The sequence below is a fragment of the Carettochelys insculpta genome, chromosome 6 (assembly GCF_033958435.1).
Source record: "Carettochelys insculpta isolate YL-2023 chromosome 6, ASM3395843v1, whole genome shotgun sequence".
Lineage (NCBI taxonomy): Eukaryota > Metazoa > Chordata > Testudines > Carettochelyidae > Carettochelys > Carettochelys insculpta.
Window position 1 is genome coordinate 11177419 of NC_134142.1, and position 23993 is coordinate 11201411.

A 23993-nucleotide genomic window follows, 5' to 3' on the forward strand; every position below is an offset into this window, starting at 1 on the left:
GAAATGCAACTGTTCTCTGTGCAGTTTCCTGCACCAACTCCCCATGTGCCTGATTACTCCCATGGTGGCATCTGAACGAAGCTGTGAGAGGCAGCACCCATATTCTCCGCTGGCAGATACAAGGTATCAGGAGGCTTCCTTCTTTCTATTAACCAACTCTCTAGGGGCTGCAACTCTGGAGTCCTCATAGGCACCTAAACCATTCAAACCTTTATCAGAGATATCATAAGGGAAGTGTATTTCTCCAGGCTCCTGTACACAACCTCTACTTCCTAGACTAGCGTTCCTGGATGATTACACGTTCTAAAAGGGCCTGCAGAAGAGAACACAAAATGCTCCCACACATTTGGCTGACAAAAGAACTTTTAGTTCAAAAGACAATCCTACTCCCAGGGAAGTGCAGGGGCGTTTTGCTTTGTCTTAGTGGCAGTAGGCCGGAGCTGAATTATTTTGGAGCGGTTTTTGAGAGTTAAGGTAATTAATTGTGTTTAGATTATATAAAAGCGGAGGAGTTAATGCAAACTCCTGTTCATGCTGGAGGTGAAGAGGAGCAATGCAGGAAAGCTGGAAAAGGATGCAGCTAGTGTGTTGGAATTTTTCACATTTGTGTTTGATTTTGTATTTGTTTTTTCCTGACAGTGACTTACTGCCTAGCTTTCTTTGCTGCTTGTGTCAAGGAATAAAGAAGATAAATATATCGGTAATAATTCAGCTTCCTATCTTTTAATATATATTTTTTTCATTTCCTCAAAGCCTTTAAGAAATTTCCAGTCCTGTAGGATTGGCTAGAGTTCCATTTTACCATGTCACCAAAAGTGACAGAAGAATATAAGTGCCAGGGAAATTAATAGCCAAGTACACTTTCAGTGCAGGAAAATCAGATCTTTCAATAAGAAAATCAGAACTTAGCAATGGAATTTAATGCATTCTGAGGTTTCATACTGGAGTGAGCTATATGAAGGTCCATATGATTCCCATTGTGGAATCAAGGCCATAACAATCAGTAACATGAATCGCTATAGTGAGTTTCTTCATATTCTTAGTATGTTTTCAGTGGGGTAAGAGCTTAATATTGTGTACAAGAGACTTTCCAGTTCAATAACATTGATTTCTATTTAGCATTGGTTGATTTTTATGCTTCTATTAAGTATCAAATGAAAAGATTGACATTGAAGAAGCCTACTGCAGACTACAGAATAGTTGAAATGCTCTTTTCCTGTAAATGTAAAAAAAAAAAAAAAAAGGACAGCAACATTCCTACTGCCTGCAGTGGGACTCATTAATAATCTGGTCACCATTATACAACATTATTTTTTAAAAGGAAAGATTTTGAAGGTATTTAGGGAATTGTTTTTTTAAAAAGAGAAAAAATTCTCAGATGCTCAGGATCATTGCAAAACCTGCACAGATAAAATGGAGCAAAAATGTTTGCCAAGTGGAAACATGGCCTTTTAAACAGTTTTTTTTTTAAAATTGCCCTTTAATTTTTTAAAGCATAAAACAAGGGCTGATTGAAGAACAAAAGCATAGAATGCTTTTTAAGCCATTAGAAGATGAAACCAAGCATAAGTGGCTGGAAATGTGGGCTTTAAAGTTGCTAATAAACACACCTTGAATAATGTTTCCTTTACCCCACCACAAAACAAAACAATTAAAAAACTGTTTGGGGAAAATCTCAGAGGTGCTAGTGCTGATATTTACAATATTAAAGGCAATGCACATTGGCTTATTCATTAATTTATTTGCCCAGTGAGTGTTTAGGCAATTGTATGTCATAAGGTAATGTCCTGGGCAGTGCAGTGAATGTTGTCAGTGTGACCATGTCTCCCTGTCATCATCCTTGCCGTTCTTAATGTGCACACCTTTTGGGAAGAAGGGGGAGGGTTGGTAAAGAGGGAAGCTCTAAAAGAAAGTTGTTACTATTCAAGTGGTTGTTGGAGGATTTTGCTAAACAAACAATCCAGCAGTCATGTAGCACTTCAAAGACTAACAATATAATTTATTAGGTGATGAGCTTTAGTGGGACAGACCCACTTCTTCAGATCTGTAGCATTTCCAGCATCATTAAGATGTTTCTGATGCCAGGTGAGGTGCCTGTGAGACTCAAGCTGTTGCACTGGCCTGTTGATCTAGAACGCAGCGCCACTGGCTGACCTAGAACACACTGCTTATGCACAAAAGACCTAGAGCCCCGCGAACCCACCCGTCGGTGGATGTTGATCTAGAATGTCACAGATCTAGAACCCCCTCCAGAAGCCGGGCTCCTCCAGCTCCGCTCGCCCACTCTGGGAGTGAGGCCCCGGGGGAGGCAGGAAGAGGTGCAGAGCCGCAGACCCAGCAGTGAGGGAGCCGTGGCTAATGTCAGCGGCCCCTTTAAGGGCCGTCCTGTCGCTTTACTCTATGTTTACATAACACATCGGGTTGTACCACTACGGTGCCCGGCGTGGGTGGCGGAGAGTCAGAGAGGCCCGTCTAAACGTCGAGTCCTTCCCCCAGCCCGCGGGCAGCGCGCGAGGGCGGGGGGACGCGGGAGCGGGGTGTGGGAGGGACTCGCCAGAACTCTGCGCCTCCCCCCGACTCCCGATGCCAGTTGGTATGCCCCCAGCCATCGGCGTTAGTGGCTGTTGTCGGGCGCTCGCGGGCGCAGTGCGGAGCTGGCTCCGGACTCCCGCCCTACCCCGATGGGATTGTAGCGGCGGCGGGTGAGCCGCGGCGGCCCCATGTTTTCCCCCAGCCAGGAGGAGCACTGCGCCCCCAACAAGGAGCCCGTCAAGTACGGGGAGCTGGTGGTGCTGGGGTGAGTTGAGTGAGTGGGGGCGGGCGCGCGCGGGGAGGCGGGGGTCGGATCCTGGGGGTGTGTGTGACAGAGTGCGTGGGGTCAGACTTCTGGGGGGGGGAGGAGCGACGGAGTGCGGGGGGGGTCAGACTCCTGGGGGGGGAGGAGCGACGGAGTGCGGGGGGGGTCAGACTCCTGGGGGGGAGGAACGACGGAGTGCGGGGGGGGGTCAGACTCCTGAGGGGGGGGAGGAGTGACGGAGTGTGTGGGGGGGGGTCAGACTCCTGCGGGGGAGCGACGGAGTGTGTGGGGGGGTCAGACTCCTGAGGGGGGGGAGGAGTGACGGAGTGCGGGGGGGGTCAGACTCCTGAGGGGGGAGGAGTGACGGAGTGCGGGGGGGGTCAGACTCCTGAGGGGGGAGGAGTGACGGAGTGTGAGAGGGGCAGGAGTGACAGAGTGTGAGGGGGGCAGGAGTGACAGAGTGCGGGGGGGGTCAGACTCGTGAGGGGGGCAGGAGTGACGGAGTGCGGGGGGGGTCAGACTCGTGAGGGGGGCAGGAGTGACGGAGTGCGGGGGGGGTCAGACTCGTGAGGGGGGCAGGAGTGACGGAGTGCGGAGGGGGGTCAGACTCGTGAGGGGGGCAGGAGTGACGGAGTGCGGAGGGGGGTCAGACTCGTGAGGGGGGCAGGAGTGACAGAGTGTGAGGGGGGGAGGAGTGATGGAGTGCGGGGGGGTGGTCAGACTCCTGAGCGGGGGAGGTTAGACTCCTGAAGGTCCCTGAGTGGAGAACTTAGGGAGGACACGTGGGGAGGGTCCCTCTCCTACCACCCGCATCATGGCCCAGGAATCTTTGTTTCCAGCATGGCTGTGAAGATGAACTCTAGGGGGCATGAGCCCAAGAGCAGGGAGCTCCCCCTTCCCCAGCTCAGGGCTGCTCGTGGAGGGACTGGAGTGGGGGTGGGGGAGCATCCCTCTTCCCTAGGCTGTGGGGGGAGTTGGCTGTGCATGTGATTGGACCACCATGCTCGCCTGGGGGATGTTTTCTACACTGTGTGTGAGGGGTAGGGCTGGCTGTCCTGCTGCCCTTGTGTTGCTACTGGTATGTATATTGCCGTCTTCCTGCACCAGGTCCAACTTCCATGGCAAGGCGAGTGTGGAAGTTATGCATGCCCTCCCCCCTGTGTAATCAAAGCCCATGTGGTTCCTGAGTATCTGGTGGCCTCTGCCTCTCTCCCCATTAGCCTAATGCAGATCTGTGGGATGGATTTACACTGGCTGCTTGGCTCACGCAGGGGGGCCTGCTATGCATGGGTAAGGATAGTAACTGGGTTGGTTCTATAGACCCTGTTTCTCAGGAGCACTGACCACAGTGTGATGAGCTTTGGGCCCTGCACTGCTGGGCATGCTTGTGTCCCAGCAGCACTGGCACTGTTGGAGATGACATCCTGGTAAGACTAGCTCTTCTTTAGCAAATTTGCAAAGTTCCCAACCTTGTAGCATGATGAGTGAAAAGATGTGTACATACACAGTCAAAGTTTCTAAACACTGTTTATGGAGTAGGAGAAGAGATTCTCCTTACTTTTCTCTGTGTTATCTATACTTTGTAGGTGGTAGTTGCTGGTAATCATTACACTGCAACAATTAAAAACTTCCCTTTATGGACTTATATCGAGTGGCATCTTTGTTCATATGACCATTGTTTGTCCCTCTCTTCAGGGTGCAGGGAAATTAAGGGTGGAAGGAGGAGAAAGAGGCACTTACTTACATTCAATAGTAACAGAGAGAAAGCTGTGCTAGTCTATATACTATCAAAACAAAAAAGTTAAAGTGCTACTGGACTGCTTTTTTGTTTTATTTACATTCAGATTTTTAGTGGAAATGTTTATTTTTTATCAGCTTGATATGGATGTTAAAGTAATCCTCTTGGTATTAATGTTCCTAGCCCTGCTGTTAGAGCTTGAAGCTTTTCTGCTGAACATCATAGAAACTGCTGATGAACATAAGGCATGTAAGCCTTATTCACTTAGCGCCCCCAGAGAGCCCTGTAAGATGCATAAGTTTACAGTTGGCAAAATTAAATATATGTTCAGCAGATACATTTTTAGCAAATAAATACATAAAGCTTTAAAATGGATCTTGAAGCAGATTTCCTGAACAGTCAAAGAGTTCCTATATTAATAACTTACCTTCCTCATTACAAATCGGTTATGTGCTTTCTAGAATAAAGTAGAAAGCCGTAATCATTTTTAAATTAGCAGTCTCTTAAAAAAGGCATTCTCTCTTGCAAAGCAATTAATTGGATTTCAAAATCTAACAGAAAGGAAAAGCATTTTAATCTTGCTCTGGTAGGCAGTCTGTCCTATGGGGTCATTTTATTTAAGTAACAATAAATATGTGTCTGGCAACAAGAATAATATCTCAACATAGCTACTGTGCAGTGGAATTCAGCTCTTGCTATAAGTGCAACTACTAATCTTTGAAAAGCGATTAAAAGCCGTATTTCTGCAATTTAAGTTGGAAAATCTATGTCGGGCTGTTGAGAGCAGGAAAATGTGTCTTGACTGCGATGATGCAGTGAGAATGGAGGATAACTTCAGCTGTGAAACAGTTTGTCTCCCTCACTGTAGAATCAAACTGCAATGTTAAATCTTTTTAATTTAATTAGATTGTATAAATTGCTGTGCTGCAGAGGTTTTTGTGTGCAGCTGGAAACATATTTCCCTTTCTGTTGCTTTGCTATATTTAGCAGTATTTGCAAATGCCTAAGTATAAAATATTTGGCTCTGATCTTAATTTGGTAGCTTCTGCTCTGCTTTTTTAATCAGTGTGATGATCTTAATGATTGATATAAGCAAATATCTTTTTAGTGGCATGCATTTCAATTCAATTATGAAATTTACAATAATGAGATTTTCAGTAAACATAATGTTGGTTTGAATAGGTTAGGACACATCTTGTTTTGTGCTCTTCAGATGTACAGAAACACCTTCATACAAACTAAACACTTTTATGACCTTTTTACAAGATGTAAAGATTCTAATCTTGCGGGGGTCCCTCCACACAACAGAATTTACCCAGGCAGGTAACTCTTCGAATCTGATAGTGCTTCATCCAAGTCTTGGCATATTTAGCTTTGCCTTTGTTGAGCACAGCAAACTGTTAAAACACATTAATATTCTATAGTAGGCTAATGTTGTGGAGATAGGACAAAGCCAGAAAACAAAGTTACTCCATGGTGTATATCTTCCATTTTGTCAGAATTAAAGTGTAATGTCCTAATTTATGACTGCATAATCTGCTGCATATCCTTCCTCTTATCACCTCCCCTAAACCTCTAACTGAGAACACTTGCTTGTATAAATAGCATAACATTATTTTTTCCAATATCAGTATTGAATCACTGTTGGGAACTCTTATAACAAGTTGAGCATCTTTTCAGTGTTCTGAAAATTAGGAAAATTTAAAGGTTGTTTTGCCTATTGTCTTTGTAGAAAGTTGGATGAAGAATTCCAGGTTACAAAGTTTTAAATGACATAATCTCATTTTTGGAGTATTAGATTCACATTAACAGTTCCAAATGATAAAAAAATCAAATATCAGATGTGTAACTCATGGTGGCAATTGCTTAATTAAGAGTGCAGTAATAAAATGCGCTTTTCAATAAATACTTTTAAAATAATTCAGTATAGTAGTTACAATGATATTTAAACAGCTGAAATAGGAAATACTGATTTTCTTTTTTTTTTTCGCGTTGGACATGAGCAGAAAAATGGTCATACTACATCAGACCAATGGTACATCTATTCCAATATGTTAGTGACAGGGGTCAGTGCCAGATGTTTCAGAGAGAATAAATACAAGGCAATTACATGTGATCCACCAGTTATTGTTCAGTTGCAGCTTCTAGTAGTCAGAGATTTAGTGATATCCAGAGCATAGGGTTCCATGTCCCTGACCATTTTGACTAAAGAATTTAGCTAATTTTTTTTATTTAAACTCAGTTATACTTTCGGCCTTCTCAACATCACTTGGCAATGAGTTCCACAGACTAGTTAACTTTCATCATTCAGGAATGCTCTAAGACTTGTTTAAATTAGATATCTGTAAACAGATGATGCATAGTGAAGCTAACTTTCTCTGCAAACCATTGCACATAGTCCTTATGTTAAGAAATTTTCCTTCTTCCCCCACTCTGGTCTCCTTACATTTAATAGTGTCATGATCAAGGTTGTGTTCTACATGAGCTAAAACTTACAATTAAAAAACTTCACTGTGAAAACTATACTTAATGTCAAAAGGTGAATGTATTATGTCGATAGCTGTAGCCATGATTCCTAGTTGGACATTTAATGATCATGTAGGGTAAACCTATAACACTGATCAACTTCTTAGATCAAGTACCCCTTAACTTCCACTTTGGTGAACTAAATAGCTTGAGCTTCTGGAGTTCTTCACTATAAGGCATGTCTTTTAATGCTCTAATTATTTCCATCCCTCGTCTCTGAATGTTTATCACCTTATCCATTTATCAGCATTCTTGGATTGTGGATGCTAGAACCAGTGCCAGATAGAAGATATCTCCCAACTCTTGCTTGATTTTTCTTCTGTTTATATATCCAAGATTCACATTAGCTCCTTTGTCCACAGCATCACAATGGATTATTCACTGTGACTCTCCCTCCCCTCATGTCTCTTCTTTAGATATTTAACTTGTTAGAGCTGTTGCTTCAAGCATTGGCTTACATGTGTTTTAATACTGCTTTTCATTACTGGTTGTCAAAGCACTTTATAAAGAAGCTAAGTATCATTATTTTCTTTTTACAGTTATGAAAACTGAGTCAGAGCAGGCATGACTTGTTCAAGGTCATCTAGTGGGGGACTGGCAAACTATTAATAGTCAGCAGGTTTAAAACCAACAAAAGAAAATACTTCATTGAATGTACCTGTGCAACTCATTGCTAGGGGATTTTGTGATTGCCAAAACTTATGGCAGGATTCAAAAAAAGGCCCAGGTAAGTCCAAAGGGTGGACCAGTCTATAAATGGCTATTAGCCAGGATGGTGAGGTATCCCACATGCTGGATCAGTCTTTTTCAACCATGTATCCCAGGAGGTATGCAGAGTTCTTTCAGGAGTACTGCAGCCTCCTCTAATGTGTGTTTAGTTTTTACTTCAGAGCTTGACGTTTTATATACACTCTTTACCTCTGTAGAACAGAATATAAGGGACTGTTTACTGTATTGGGGAACAGAAGAGTTTACACAGTTGGTTTGTTCAGAAGTCACCCTGGAAGGGCGCAATTCAGCAGAAGCTGATTTTCTTTTATATGTTACCACCAGTAGTGTCATTGATGTCTTAAAGTGTACACACTTCATGGTGATATTGTATAATGTCATGTTCTGTAAACTATGCAGGTTAAGACGATGTGGTCTTGTCCTCTCAAGATCTTTCAGTTGAATTACATTCAGATACTACAGCGTTGGACATGGTATTAGAACCTGAGTAGAAATTTAGACGTGATGCAATGAAGTGTGCGGTAAAACAGTAGGGAGTGGCTAAAGGAAGGAAGACAGTTGCAGTAATAAGATTATATGGTTACTCAACAAAAGCTAGCATGGAGCATGATTGAGCAAAAGTTTATTTTTAATTTGGTTTAAATAAAATATAGCTTTAACTTTGTTTGTAGAAGTCCTAGGAATAGGACAGAATTTTGCTATATACCTCATTCTTTGTGGGGGAAGCGTGGAAGAACCTCCCTTAAATCCTATGTCTACTTAACATCTGCCCTCATTCATTGCCTTGCCACATCAGTGTAAAATCCCAGCTAGTGACTTAAAATAAATAACATCAGTCACTTCAGACGGGTTTACATGTTACGAAAATATATGTGGATTGTAATTTCCAGCAAAATATCAAGCATACTGCATGTTTAATACTTGCTAGAAAATGAAGTTGGTGCACTGCAAAAGTAAACTGTAATTCTTCTCTCCCTTCACCCCAGCAAGACCGTCACACACAGGGAAGTGGAATAAATGCTTTTCTCTTTTAGCATATGGAGGATATAGTAAGCATTCACTCAGAAGAGAGCAAGCAGAACAAACTTATTTTCTGGGTTCCTTGGCTTTCTGTTTACTGCACGTTAGGTACAGTGCCAAAATCTGTATCTTTTTGTCAGTAAGATCAGTGGTGCATAGCCATTTATGTTCAGTTGGGCTACATGAATATGTGGATACTGCACTAATCCATTGGGGTCCACTGCAAAATGACAGCAGGCATACTGTTATTATACCAGTGTCCATTAAGTCTTGAAGCAAAGCACTAAACTTTTGACAATCTAGTGATCCTTTGCACTGAATTACTGTGAACATGTGGAGCTAAGATGGTGGGGAACGTGCATTTTGATCTCCCCCATAGATAAGTATAAAGAGATGTCGTTATTTTGGAAAGCCCTGGCTTCCCATCTCCTGTCTAGAGGTTGTCATGTGGTAGGCTTAGTGGAAAGAGGCGGAGGCTTCTCTAGGAAATCAAGTTTACAGGAAACATTGGTTGGGAGAAGAGAGTCAAATGTAGTCTCTGATACTGTAGCAGAAAATCTCAAGTTGGTTGATCTGGCCATCTCTGCAGTGGCCTGTTACCTGAAGGCTGTCACAGGGATTTGGAAAGCCTTAATGTGGGTGGGGATCAATAGTCCCCCTAATTTTTTCGATCTATGGGTGGAATACATTTTATGTGCACCAAGGCCTGTGTGGCTGTGCACCATCAATAGAAACACACGCTGCAGTCTGTGGGTGCTCTGCTAATCAGTTGGGTGGCACCTGAATATCTCCTGGGCAGCCGCTCAAGCACTTAGCTTACAGGGAACTCTGGGGATCAGAGGGGTCTTATAGTATGTAGATGTAGTCAAGCGCCAGCCATGCACTCTTCCTTGCTTAGTCCCTCACCCCTTCCCTCAAACAAACTGGATGAAAAGCATTGCTAATTCTTAATTAGTAGCAGACATCCTCAAATAAAGGACTGGTATATGACTGATATCAGCCAGAAGGGTGAGAAACAAGCAAATCCATCTCTCATCTGTACTGACCTCTTCAAAATAAACATCCCTCCCCCAGTGACACATTCTTTATAGGGGTATGTCAGCTAGGATTTTACCATGTTTTAAGTTGATTTTTACCCCGGTGTAGACAAGGTAAGTTATGCATTTAAAGCCTTAACTAATGAAGCTGCCAACCACTGGGATTTACCATTACCAGCTAACCAGATAACGTTGTGTACAGAAAGATACTAGCATTGTGTTAATGAACACATTAGCTAATGCATACAAAAATTGTGTAGACAGCACTTAGAAGTGCAGGCTCTGAAGCCTTTAAAGGCCTCCTTCTGGTTTCAGAGCCCAAGCTCTAAGAGCCTTTATCTATAACTTCAAAGACCTGTTTACCCAGCTCTACTAGAGCCCTAGCGTGAGCTCAGCTAATCCAAACCTGTTGACCCATGTTTTTAGTTTTTGTTTTGTTTTGTTAATAATTTGGCAGGGGGTGAGTGAATCTGGGGTTGTGCTGTTTGTCATGTAAGACTAAATGATCCACAATTGTTAAATGATGATGGGAGAAGTGTTATTCCACTAAAACAAATTTTTAAAAATTGCCTACTGCAGACTCAATCTCAACCTTTTTGGAAATCCTTTCCACAATCAAAATGGATGTTGATGTACCCCAGCAACACTGAGGGATTAGTGATGTTAATAAAATGGCTGTTTGAGATAAGCTGACTCTTGGTAAGGCATGAACTAATACTAATCATGTTACACTTTCATAAATGTGACTGTTTCTTGGTAGCACTGGATAATTTTTTTCTAAGGGAGAGCCATGAGGAAATCCTCCTTTTTTATCTGTGTTTACAGAAGTGGTTTATTTCAGATGCTGAGTTCCCTTTTCACAGCTCTGACTGTTGTGGCATTTGGACACATCACGTGTCTTGACTGACTCTAGAGGACATTAATGTGCTTCATGGAGAGTGAACTGGTAACATACTCATTTGGCAAGGAAAAGATTCTGATGCATTAAACTGGAGATGGGAAATGCATGGCTTGAGGGCAATGTGTACTCCTATGTAGTACTTGGCATTGCAGCAGAAATGGTCTGCTGTTATGTGAAGCTATGGCAGTGATCTTTCTGTACAATCTGCTTCAGTCTCCTTGTATTACCATGATAAGTTGAAAAATAAGAGTCGGCATGAATTTTTAAAGAACAAATGGTGTCAGACGAACCCGATAGCTTTCTTTGATAGGACAATAAGCCTTGTTAATTAGGGGGAAGCAGCAGACAGATCTACCTAGATGTTAGCAAAGCATTTGATACAATCTGACGTGACTTCCTAAAAATAAACTAGGGAAATACAACCGAGATAGGTCTACCATAAGGTGGGTGCATAACTGGTTGGATAACCATTCCCAGAGAGTAGCTATTAATGGTTTACAGTTATGCTGGAAGGGCATAACAAGTGGGATTCCTTGAGGATCAGTTTTGGGACTGGTTCTGTTTACTGAAATCACTGGCAAAGATATTAATGGTATAAAGTTCATTTATAAAGATTGTGGATGATACCAAACTGGGAGGGGTTGCAGGTGCTTTGGATGATAGGATTAAAGTTCAAAATGACCTGGACAAACTGAAGAAATGGTCTGAGGTAAATAGAATGAAATTCAATAAGTACAAATGCGAAGTACTCCTCTTAGGAAGGAACAATTGGTTGCACACCTGCAAAATGGTAAATGACTGTCTAGGAAGGAGTTGTGCAGAAGGGGATCTAGAGGCCATAGCGGTCCACAAGCTAAATATGAGTCGATACTATGACGCTATTGCAAAAAAAAATCATTCTGCGATGTATTAATTGGAGTGTTACAAGCAAGACATGAGAAGTAATTCCTCTGCTCTGCACAACTCAGGAAAGATTTGGAGAAGGACCATTGAGGAACAAAAAGAAAGTTAAAGGTCTAGAAAACATGAACTATGGGAAAATGTTTTAAGCATTGAGTTTGTTTGGTCTAGAAAACAGAAGACTGAGAGGGAACTTACCAACTTTTCAGGTACCTAAAATGATGATTAGTTACAGAGAAGTAACCGTGTTAGTCTGTCTTAATAGACACTTGGAATAAATAATTTTCTTCACCTCCTACCCACCCTTTGCCCCCCCCCCCCCCCCAAGCTGATTTGTCAGTTTTCATTTAATTTTTTTGTTTTCTCTCTCTGTTATATACCTGTTGTGCCGGTTCATTTTCCACACTGTTTCCAGATTTGAAGAAGTGGGTCTGCTCTCCAAAAGCTCATCAACTAATAAATTATTTTGATAGTCTTTAAAGTGCTACATGACTGGCAAAAGGTTGTTACAGGGAGGAGGAAAACAAATTATTCTCCTTAACCTTAGAGTAGGACAAGAAGCAATAGGGTTAAATTGCAACAAGACAGGCTTAGATTGGACATTAGGAAAACACTTCCTGTGAGGTTGTGGATCTCCATAACTGTAGATTTTTTTTTTTTTTTTTTTTTTTGTAAGAACAGGCTAGACAAACTCCCATCAGGGATGATGTACATTGTGCTTGGTCTGCTGTGAGTCCAGGAGACTAGAGTTAATGACTTCTTGAGGTTTTTTCCAATTCTAGTATTCTGTGCATTAGAGAGTAGGCCAAAAAATTTCTTAAGATTTCAACTTTCACTCTTCCAAAATTGTGGTTGCCAAAGGCAGAAAACTTTTTGCCATCATATCCATCCTCTCTTTCTCCTTTCTTACCCCCATGTCTTCTCCAAACAGATTTAATTAGATCATGCCCCTTATTTGGTAAACGTCATAATAATTTTGCAAGACCATTGTTCATATTTTAACTGCAGTCATGCGTTTAGCGGGTTTCATTTTAACTTCCGTTCTGATAGGTTTATATTCCAGTTTATCTCGGTCTAGTAAGTTGGTGCATTCTGTTATGGAAGAATTTATTCTTTTAGCTGGTGTACCTTCAGTTCTGAGTAATGAACTGTAGATTTTTAACAGATGAGTTGTGTCCCTTTAGGGCAGAGGTGGGCAAAATCAGCCCCTGGGGGCCAGATCCAACCTACCAAGCATTTCTCTCCTGCTTGCCCAGCTGATTGGCAGGGCATGCATAGTTAAAGCCAGTAGCATGTTTTCAGCTGCCCTTCCCCCCACCTTGTTCTGTCTGTAAAGGAGCTGCTCCTAGGATTCTCCTGCTAGCAGTGCAGATGGGGAAGGGGTAGAGGGAAGCTGGTAGTGCTGAAGTCAGTGTGTTCCCCAGCCCCTGTATCCTGTCTCTGCAGATCAGGGAGAGGGAGACATGCAGTAGAGCTGCTCCAGTCTGAAGCATGAATAAGTGACTCACTTAGGAGCGCTGAGGAGGGGAGTGGGGAGACAGCCCAGCAGGACAGAGGGTAGCTTGTCCTAAAAACTTATCCAGCAGGAGCCAGCACCTACAATCTGTGTCAGTATCTGTCTGTCTGCCTGCCTGCCTCTCTCTCACACACAGAGTCACAGTCATGCATCCACTGCAGCAAACACTAAATCTGTGTCCCAAAGTCTGTCTCCCGCTCACAGTGTTTTTCTTTAACACTCATAATTTGTTTCTCTTTATAGCGCCCAGAACACTCCTTTCTGCCGAAGACCCCGCCTCTTCCAGAGCCAACCTGAAAGTACAAAAATTCATGGAGTGGCCCCTCAGTGAAAATTATAACTCATCCCTGCATTAGGGCATAAAACGTCACCCCAGATGACAGTGTACTACTGACTGAAGGACGTTAGTTACTCTAAGAAACTAAACAAACTGAAGCATGCTAATAAAGGTTCAAATCTTTTCTTGAATATTATAAATAAACTGGACACCAGATGTTCAGATTCTTTTCCACATGCTTTGTGTAGTTTGAGCATAGAAGTTAATGGGCTGAAACTTTAGCACAGCTTTATATTTTCACATAGAGAAGCATGTCTTTATTTTGACTCACTAAATGAAGCAGTGACTCATTGAAGTCAACAAGTATACACTAATCACCTCTCTTAATAGGAATTCTCTTTTCATAGAAGAGATTGTTATTGAAAAAGATGTTGGCAACAAATACCTCTGTCCTGTTTTGCATGTATTATAACATGAATCCTTCTGTTTACTATAGATGGATATTTATATTTTAACCTGCTGTGCCTCAAACCACCTTGTCGTCTTTTCCAATTTGTTCTGCTTCAAATAGCTGCAATATTCAGTGTCTCTGGGTACTATAAAAAGACACTCTCTTGTTGTTCTTGAGGAGACAGAATGTGAGGGAATCTTTCAAATGGGATTTGGGAACCCTTGTACAATTTTATCTTCATTCTCCTGCTAGTACCCATGTCTAAAACTTGCTGTTCTGAATAGAAAGTTGAAATGGCTTTTCTGGTCACTGTGAAGTGAGAGCCCTAATTGTAGCTTCTTTCCTCTGTGTGTGTGTGTGTGTGTGTGTGTGTGTGTGTGTGTGTGTGTGTGTGTGTGTGTGTGTGTGAAATATAGGTAGCTGATTTTCAGTTTCTGGGAATACTCACAGATTTGGCTTTTTTTTTTTTCTTTTTCTTTTAAGATGAATGTACAGCTTTTATCCTTAATCCTGCCAGGGTTAATGAGAACAGTAAATCAGAACCTTGAAAGGGATCCTTAAGCATCACTAAACTAACAAGCCAGTTATTTTAGAACTTTAACCTTGCATTTAGAGAATACTAAGCAATTAAGAGAAAGAATGACTGTTTTTTGATCTTCAGCTTCGACAGATATTGGCTGTGGATGGATTGTAGTTCTCTTTTGACAGGCAAAGCTATAGTCTGTTTTTGTAATCTTTTTGGACTACTAGAAAGTTCTGTACCTTTAGCCTTACTGACTTTTATAGACATACAACTGCAACTGCAACTGAAATTCTAAAATCTTCCTCACCTGGTGTGTGTAATAGTTAATGCTTCTGTGATCTAAAGACTAAACCCATCTTTCTCAAAAGCACTTTAATAATATACACTCCTGTCCCTTAATCTCGGGGACTGAACATGCTCTTTGCAGCATTTATCTCATATTGGATGTGGGAGCAAAAAGGGACCTAACTTCTGATTCTGCTTCATCTCTAACACACCAGCCCGAAATGCTGTGTTTGGATTGCTGATCCAGCCCTGTCTTCTCTCTCTCTGTACAGTTGCATAATCAAACCTCCAGCTGCTTAGGCACTCAAGCATGTATCTACTCCTACCAGTTTTGTTAACTGGCAGCACAGTGAACCAAATGTAATGTTTTAAATGTGTCTTTCCATGCAAGGCTCTCTAGGCACATACCAGAAAATCAGTAAAGGTCAAACAGCACTTCTCCATAAGAAAACACACAGGCTATAAACCATTTCAGGAGTATAATACAATCAGGTTTCTGATAACACAAAGTAGAAGAGCAAAGCTTGAGTGGCTTTTATGCATCAGAACTCTCCTCTGCAGAATTAAAATTGTGTAATGGGTCCCTCCCAGAAACTATTGCTATTTAGAATATAAAACTTCTTTTAGGGCAGGAGGTGGATTACCTAAGATATTATACTGGCAGTTATTTAAAACCATCATGCTCGGAAGTGACTGTAAAATAACTGTTCAGAAGCAAAGCGATGTGGTCCATTATTGTATTCAAGGAGTCATACCACTTAATTTCAAAGATAAGCTTTCACTACTTGTGTTGGCATTGCAGGGTGAACATAGGCAAGGAGAAGGAAGCTGAAATCCAGTGTTAGCCTCATTCCATTGGCAGACTCTATATTCAGCTCCAGGCCAGAAAGAAGCCAAGCAATGTTCTAAGTCTGAGTCTCCAGAGTTGACAACATGCGTGTGCACACACGTAAAGAGAGAAAAAGCTGTTACCTGTAAACTAAGCATGTCTATTGTATGAAAGTAACTGAAGCAACACACACACACACACACACACACACACACACACACACACACACACACACACAGAGATAGCACTGTATTTTATGAAACTTAATTTGTCATGCATGGAATGTGAAATTGCATTTACTTTTTGTTTATTGCAACATCACATCACGGACTCATGTTGAGGTTGTGATCCAACAGAACTCCCAGTGCTGCTACCAAACCAGTTTTCCTTGTTCTGTATTAGTGCATTTGGGTTTTTGTTGCATAAGTGTAGCACCTTTATGTTTTTGTTGTTTTTCAGTTTTATTATGTGTAATCCTGTGCTCCACTTTATCAAGATTCTTCTGAACCTTAGGTCTAGCTTCAGAGGTATTGTCAGCCCCCAATGGGGTGATGTTTGCATACTTGATCAGTATGCTCTCTACCTACATACAGATTACAGTAAAACTGGTGTTATCTGGCATTCAGATAACTGGCACTCTCAACTAACAGTCATCTGTTCCCCAGGGTTACTGGAAAATCAAGTTTCTACTGTATTAATAAATATGTTAAAACAACACCTGACCCAGAACAGATCCCTGTGGAACCCCACCTGAGACCTCCCTTTAATCTTTCGTTCCTTTAATAGTTCCTCTTTATGGTGTTGAACCAGTTATGTGTCCACTTAATGGTAGTTTTGTTGATCCTGCATTTCTCCTGCTTATGTATCAGAATGTCATGGGGGACTGTGTCAAAAGGCTGGATGAGGATCAAGTATATTATATCCTCTGCATTCCCCCTATCCACTGATTCAATTATCCTGTAAAAGAAGGAACTTAACCTAGTTTGGCATCATTTGTTCTTGGTACGTCTGTGCCAGCTGCTAGCGATTACCCCTTCATCTTCCAGGTATTCACAAGTAGAATGGTCTATACTTTGCTTTAGTAGCTTCCCATGACTCAAGGTCAAGATGACAGGTCTGTAGTTTCACAGCTCCTCTCTTTCTGCGCTTTCAACGATGGCACTGTTAGCCTTCTCCTGTCTGCGGGGACCTCTCCTGTCGTTAATGAATTTGTAAATATTCTTGCCAGTGGCTTTAAGACTGTTTGTTTTTTTTCTTCCGGATAGTTGCTTTGGTATCCTTGAGTGCATAGCATCTGGCCTTACTGATTTGAATTTATTCAAATTGGTCAGAAGATCTCTTAACTTGTTCTTTACTTATCTTAATCTGCACATATTCTTTTATTTCTTATGGTAAAGTCACTAGTTGTTTGGTCATTATATCAAAACAGGCATTGAGCAGCTCTGACTTCCTGTGATCGTCCATTACCAGCTCACCTTCTTGATTGAGCAGCAGACCCACAGTGTCCTTGATCTTTCTTGTTTGTCGGTATTTAAAGACCCTCTTCCTGTTGTCGCTAACATTTCTGGCTAGCCCTAACTCATTTTTTTTTTTTACCTTGGCTTTTGTCCCTACTTTTGCTATTCCTGTGTATATGCCTTAGTGACATGTCCCTCCTTCCATATCCTGTATGGTTCCTGTAGTTATGACAGATCTAAAAAGCTCATTGTGCAATTACGTTGGCTTCCTGTGGCTTTTCTTATCTTTCTTCTGCATCAGAATAGCTTGATGTTGTTGATTCTCTAATAGTATGTCTTTTAAGAACTGACAGCCCTCTGCTACTCCTTTTCTTCTGGGTTGGTCTTTCCATGAAGTTTTGTCTACTATTTCTGTGAGTCCATTGAAATCCACCTTTCTGAAATCCAGTGTCCTTGTTTTGCTTTTCTCATGTCTACCTCTTTGAATACTGTTAATGAAGTGATCATTTTCTGAAAATCCCTCTTTTCCCCCACTACACCTGCCGTAATTTTTAGCACATCAGGCTAAATAAAATTAATCTAACTTTTAAAAAAATCTGCATAAAGTGTTCTTATAAAGGCAGTTTACTCCCTCTTAAATGTTTGCTGTACCTCTTCAGTGTAATATTAGACTTTATTCAGTTTGCTAATCTTTCCTCTCCTGTCCTATTAATTTTTATGAGGTATTCTGTTGGTACTGCCTCCTTTTTTATAGAACCTTACCAAAATTGCTAGAGGAAGGTTCTTTGTGTCCTATACAGACTATTTATCATTCTGTTACTCTGTGATGCTCTAACTATGCTTGTTGAGCCTCTCTCGTGTTGAGAACTGCGGTTCTTCATTCTCTCCAAACTAGATTTGACTAGTAATCTTTGCCAAGAGGGTAGCAAGCTTGGGGAATATTTACCTCACCCCCACATTTTGCTGTGTAAAGATAAGTACATGCTGTGTTTCCATTTCTTTTTAGTCAAAGTGGTGTCTGACTCCCTCCCAAAGAAAGCAACATAATATCCTTTTCTCTCATGCTCACCATGTTTTCCCTTGAAGTTGGTCTGTGTGATCTTGATGCCGAAAGGACCCTGAAATATTATCTGGACAGACTAAGGTAGGCATCCTTCAGTCTGCATAGACTATGGATCGCGCCCTTTAAAGTTTCAATTGAGGACTTCATTTACAGCGTCTACTGTGACTATGAAGACCCACACGAGAGTGACAGTCCTTGCTGCATCTCTTGCAGATGTGGTGGGTGTCTGGCAAGTCCTTATTGTGCTTTCTGTGCACTTGCTTCTCCTCTGCTACCTGTCTGATCCTCATCTCGCCCTTCTGAAGGCCCTTGTGTAACCCCTGCCTCCATTTGCTGCGGTCGTCTGCTAGATCTTCCCAGTTGTCCAGCTCAAAGTCTACCTCTCTGAGGTCTCTCTTGCAGACATCTTTGTAGCGCAACTGGGGGCGTCTGGGAGGTCTTTTGCCAGAGGCTAGCTCACCATACAGGATGTCTTTTGGAATTCTTCCATCATTCATCCTGTGCACATGGCCAAGCCAGCGGAGCCAACGCTGCCTGAGGAGGGTGTGCATGGTTGGGATTCCAGCTTGCTCGAGGACGGCGGTGTTGGTCACTCTGTCCTTCCATGATGTTCCAAGGATGAGCCTGAGGCAGCGCAAGTGGAAGACGTTCAGCCTCTTTTCTTGGCGGGCATACAGGGTCCAAGTCTCGCTGCCATAAAGGAGGGTGCTGAGGATGCAGGCTCTGTAGACTTGCATTTTGGTGTGAGTGTACAGCTTGTTGTTATTCCACACTCTCTTGCTGAGTCTGGACAGAGTTGTGGCCGCTTTTCCGATCCTCCTATTTAGCTCAGTCTCCAAGGACAGGGTGTCAGTGATGGTGGACCCGAGGTAAACGAACTCGTGGATGACCTCTAACGTATAGTTGTCAGTGCTGATTGATGGGGATTCAGCAACATCCTGACCGAGTACGTTTGTCTTCTTTAGGCTGATGGTAAGCCCAAAGTCCTTGCACGCTTTGGAGAACCGATCCAGCAGTTTTTGAAGCTGGTCTTCTGTGTGAGCCACTACAGCAGCATCATCTGCGAACGGCATGTCTCTGATGAGGACTTCCCGCACCTTAGACTTAGCTTTCAGCCTTGCAAGATTAAACAGTTTCCCATCAGATCTTGTGTGCAGCAAGATGCCCTCTGTTGAAGATCCAAAGGCATGCTTCAGGAGGAGTACGAAGAAGATCCCGAACAATGTCGGAGCAAGCATGCATCCTTGTTTAACGCCGCTCCTGATTTTGAAAGCATCCGATAATGCGCCATAAATTTATTAGAAAATTGCTGAGACCAGCTCTTGTCAAACTGTAGTCTGCACAGTACTTGATGATCTGCTGAAAGTTGGCAGTTCACATGGTGCTACCTCTTATTTTCAGCTGCATCCATGGCAATGTCCATGCTTAGCTTCTTTCTTAACGTTTTATATTGTTGCATCAATTCAGCTCCACTGCAATGTCGAGAGCTCTGGTTTAGATATGCTGGAGTGGTTGTCACTCTTCTTACTACCCAGAAGTCTTTCTAGCTCTGAGCAGAATTTGACATGGAAAGTCCACAGGACCCTTCGTTGCTGTTACAGATCCAGACTAACACGGCTACCCCTCCGATACTTGGTATTGTCTGTGAGCCACATGACTTTAAAAAAGGGGGGGGCAGGAGGGGGGGCAAAAGGAAATACTAACTACAGGTTGACACTCTCTCTCTCATCTGGCAACATTGGACCATGTATGGTGCTGGACCAGAGAGCCCCAGCTGCTCAGAGCCTGTCAGGCTGCTCCTGCTGGTGGCAGGGAGCCCTGCTGGCAGTCCTGCTGTGGGTAGCCCTACTGTGGGCTGGGAAGCTCTGCAGGAGACTGTCTGGGGCTGGAGAGTCCCAGGTGCTGGAGGGCTGGGGGCAGCTAGAAGGGGTGTCCCCCCCCAGGTGAACCAGGAGGCCTGACAAATTTGATATGTAACCTATCATTTAAATCACGCTTTGTACCAGATGACTGAAGGATAGCTAATGTAACATCTTTTTATTATAATCTTCAAAGCCTGACTTCAGAACCATCCGTACTAGGAAAGGTGGCTGAAACTCTAGTAAGAAAAAAAATTAAGACCTTTAGATAAAACGTGTTATCCCATGACTGTATATTTTGCTTAAGTTTTCCTTTTGTTTAAGCTTGATTTCCCTTTTCACATCTTAGCATTCTGTAAGGGAGTCAATGAGTATGTGGACTTAAGTGGTTGAATGTACTTGACCTTTCAGAAATATTTGTCCGTTTCCCTCACCGAAAGCAAAGCTAAGGAGAGTAAACAGTCATTGGATAAGAAGGCAGGTCCTCCCATTTATCAGTAACTGGTTTTAAAAGAAAGAAGGGGTGGGAATAAATGATCTCAGTGAAAGTTGGGGCGGGGCGCTGTAAATAGCAGGGTCCTTCAAGGATGTGTACTGGAACCTGTGGTGTTTAACACATTAAGTTATTTGGAAAAGAACAGACAGTGAGATGGCAAGATTTTCAGGTGATGCAAAATTACTCTCGATAAATCCAGAGCTGAATGTGAAGATTTAAAAAGAGATTTCTCTAAATTGGGTGAGTAGGGCAACAGGATGGCAGCTGAAATTCGAAGTAGAAGCAGCTGACCTGCAGCTACATGCAAGCCGGCATGTTGAAGTTTCAGACTTTGAAGCTGTTGCGGGGGAGATTTAGCCTAATGAAGTATTTCATTAGTAACCTCCCAACACACTAATTACCATGCCCCCTTCAAAGTTGGGGGCTAGTCTAAACACAGCCATAGTGTTTTAGAATCCAAAACTTGTAAGGTTGCCAATTTGGAATTTATTTAATGTTTTACAAAGGATTCTTTATTTTGATGCCACTAAAGATGGTGGCAGGATTATTGGAAGCCATCCCTGATTTCTCAGATTTCATTGTGTAATGAATGCAAGAGCTTACTTCGTTTCAAACCGCCCCCCCCCCCCCGTGTTCAGGGCTAATCCTCACTCTGTACTCTGAGGCTGTGCCTACACTAGCCCCCTCCATTCGGAAGGGGCATGGTAATGAGGGGTTTCGGCAGATGCTAATGAGGTGCTGCCATGAATAAGCGGTGCCTCATTAGCATAATGGTGGCCGTGCACAGTTCGAAAGTGTCACACCAAAAAGTCACACACCAAACCCAAAATAGCAACCTGATCGTGTCTGACTGAACATTTTCTCTTCTACTTACATATCTGTATGGCCAGGTTGTGGTGTGGCCTGAATATTTAGTGAATTTATTAAGCCTGCTCAGGATTAAACATCTTGGTCTCTCTGCTCCGTCTAGACAAAAGAGACTTCCCTCAGCAGGTAATGGTTCAATTCAAAAGATCCCTCTTTCTTCCCATTGGCACACCTGGCTGCTTACCAACAAAGAACCCACTTTGTGGATTTAACCTTTTACAGACGTTCATTCATGACACCCCCTCATGGTTTTGGTAGGCCTGTAGGAGGAACAAAAAGCAGCTGCAGTAGAACTGCCTAATTTGATACGGCTCCACTAAGCAAGGAGCATAATGGTACTACTGCCCTACCAGAGGTATAGGTAGGGAACCCTTGGAAAACTCCTGATGCTGGGTCTTGTTTGTGGACACAAGTGGATCTCCACACCTGTTTGTTTGGTATAGCTTGTACAAGATTTTTTTTGTGAAGAGTTGGAGCAGTTGTGTGGTAATTGTCTGCCAAGTCTACATAAAGATGGGTGGAGTGGGTATATTTTTAGAGTTTTTTTTTAAAGATTGTGTTACACAGTGTTGCTATTGCCCTTTTCCATTTTAAAGGTAGCTTCTTTTCTCTCCACCCTGCCAAAAGAAAACAGGGCAGATCTACGATGCATAAATGCTGTACGGGGAGACTGTGTGCATGTGTGCAAACATGCATCTTAGTTTTTTAGCCGACTGAGCATGTTTGACTAAATCACTGAAAATAAAGCACACATCCAGTAGTCTCTGGGTGATAATACCATTACAGACAATGACTAGATTGTTAAAAATCTGTGAGGGCCTGATTCTTCATATTGTCATTGAGGACTATAGCATTCAGAGGTTCTAAAAACAATACAATTTAAGAAAATGTTATGTACGTGACTTAAAATCTTCTTTTTCCAGTACTCCCAAATGATGGGATATTATTGGTTGTTACATATGGTCTGCCTTTCTGTATCAGATTTTTGTAATGGTTTTCGTATGCTTTTGCACACTGCTTTAACATCTGAAATACAATGATAAGCATAATTCAAGCAGAATATATTGAATGCTGTATTTGATGAACTGATACTTTTGCCAACACAAAGATGTTGCTTGGAATCTTTACCAGATGTAAAATATTAGAGAACCAAAAATTCTAGTCAAAGAACAATACAAAAGATGTGAAGGGGACAGGGTTGTCTAGAGGAAGGTTAAAATGATGCAGGACTGTCTGCCTCTCTAAAAATGCTGCTAATGCTATTGCTATTAATGGTAGTGCAACAGTGGTATTACCTAGTTATAATGAGGCTGGAATGGCTACAGGTGTGCAGGGAAAGAATTTATCCTGTTTTATCTCCCGCTCCTTCCTTCATTTGTCTGGGTCCTCCCTCCGTGGTGGATATATATATATTTTTAAACTAGAGCAAATTTAGTTCCTAACAGTTTGTAATATTTTCAGATTTAGCCATAAATCGTTAAAATCACTTAAATTACTGCTTAATATTTTTTCCTTGTTCTCTGCCAGTATTTTTAAATAAAGTCAAACCTTTGAATTGGTGAAAGCCTCTGGATTAAGCATCCAAGAACAGAGGTTTTGAAGTTCTAAGCTGGCTTTTGACAGGAGGCAAAGAAAATTGTCGTCTTTCCAGTTTATTCGCTCAGTTCAGTTAAATGATGGTTTTATTCAAACTTAAACAGATTGTGAGTGTAAAGGAAAACTCTGGCCGAAAACTAACTCTGATTGGTTCTCTGTACTAACTGGAAATAATACTTCCTTCATTAATATTTTGATTTGTTTTTAAATGCAGAACTTGTTTTTATACCCTTATATATCCAGCACACTAGATTATTTAATAATTTTAGAATGTTGTTTTTGTACATGTTAAACTGAACCCCAATATCCATCTAAATGCAGATTAATACAAGGACTAAAAAAACTCATAAAATGAATGAAGTAAAAAAAATTAAAATCTGAAAAAAAAGTTAGTGTACAATTTCTTTAATTGTGCATAGGGTTATTAGCTAGTTAGCAAGAAGTAACAAATAGTATGAAAAACATACATAATTACAAATTCCCATTTTAATGGTTACCAGCCAATGAGGGTTATGCTTTTCTTTTAGGGAAATAACAAAATAGATGAAATTACATTAAAATTTACTTAACTGGGTTTTCTAGTTGCTGATTTTAAATCTTACTTAAGTATCATTCAATTCTGTCTCCCTTGTAAATTTGTGTTGCTGTAGAGCTCCCTGGCCCAAAGTGAGATTAGAACCCTGTATTAGGTGCCAACATTGGTAGTAAGAGACTATCCCTGCCCTGAAGAATTTATAGTCTGCATAGACTACAAAGAGTGGAAAGGCAAACCAAATACAGAGAACTGAAATGGCTTGCTAATGATTCTGTTGATTGTTTTTCTAAGTCACTGTCCGGTGGCTTAATGTAGCTATTATATCAGCTTTCTCCACACTCTCACCAATAGAAGTTTATCCAATATCTTGGGACCAACTGGGCTACAATTACATTGCATACAATCATGAGTTAAAAGTATACAGGTTCTGAATCTATTTTGTTGGGCAAACTCATCTTCTCTTGTTCTCTCACCCCTACCCCCAATGAATGAACTGGAAGAAATATTTATGTTGGAACTGGCTGTAATTTTCTTGTCTCTTCTAGCTGCAGTGATAGCAAAGTTTGCTGACCTTGCATTGTATGATTTCTT

General features: G+C 41.8%; 1 protein-coding gene across 2 annotated transcripts in view; it reads left to right on the top strand.

The window, feature by feature from the left end:
- Positions 1-2636: 2636 nt before the first annotated feature.
- PELI2 (pellino E3 ubiquitin protein ligase family member 2) overlaps positions 2637-23993 on the top strand; it is an 88082-nt gene continuing 66725 nt past the window's right edge. Inside the window, exon 1 of one of the 2 annotated variants that reach the window (XM_074996242.1) lies at positions 2637-2797. In XM_074996242.1, the coding sequence (XP_074852343.1) occupies positions 2721-2797 (77 nt within the window). In that variant the 5' untranslated portion in view covers positions 2637-2720. Of the gene's footprint in view, positions 2798-4124; positions 4225-23993 lie in introns of those variants that run through there. The other variant, XM_074996243.1, reaches the window with a different exon arrangement.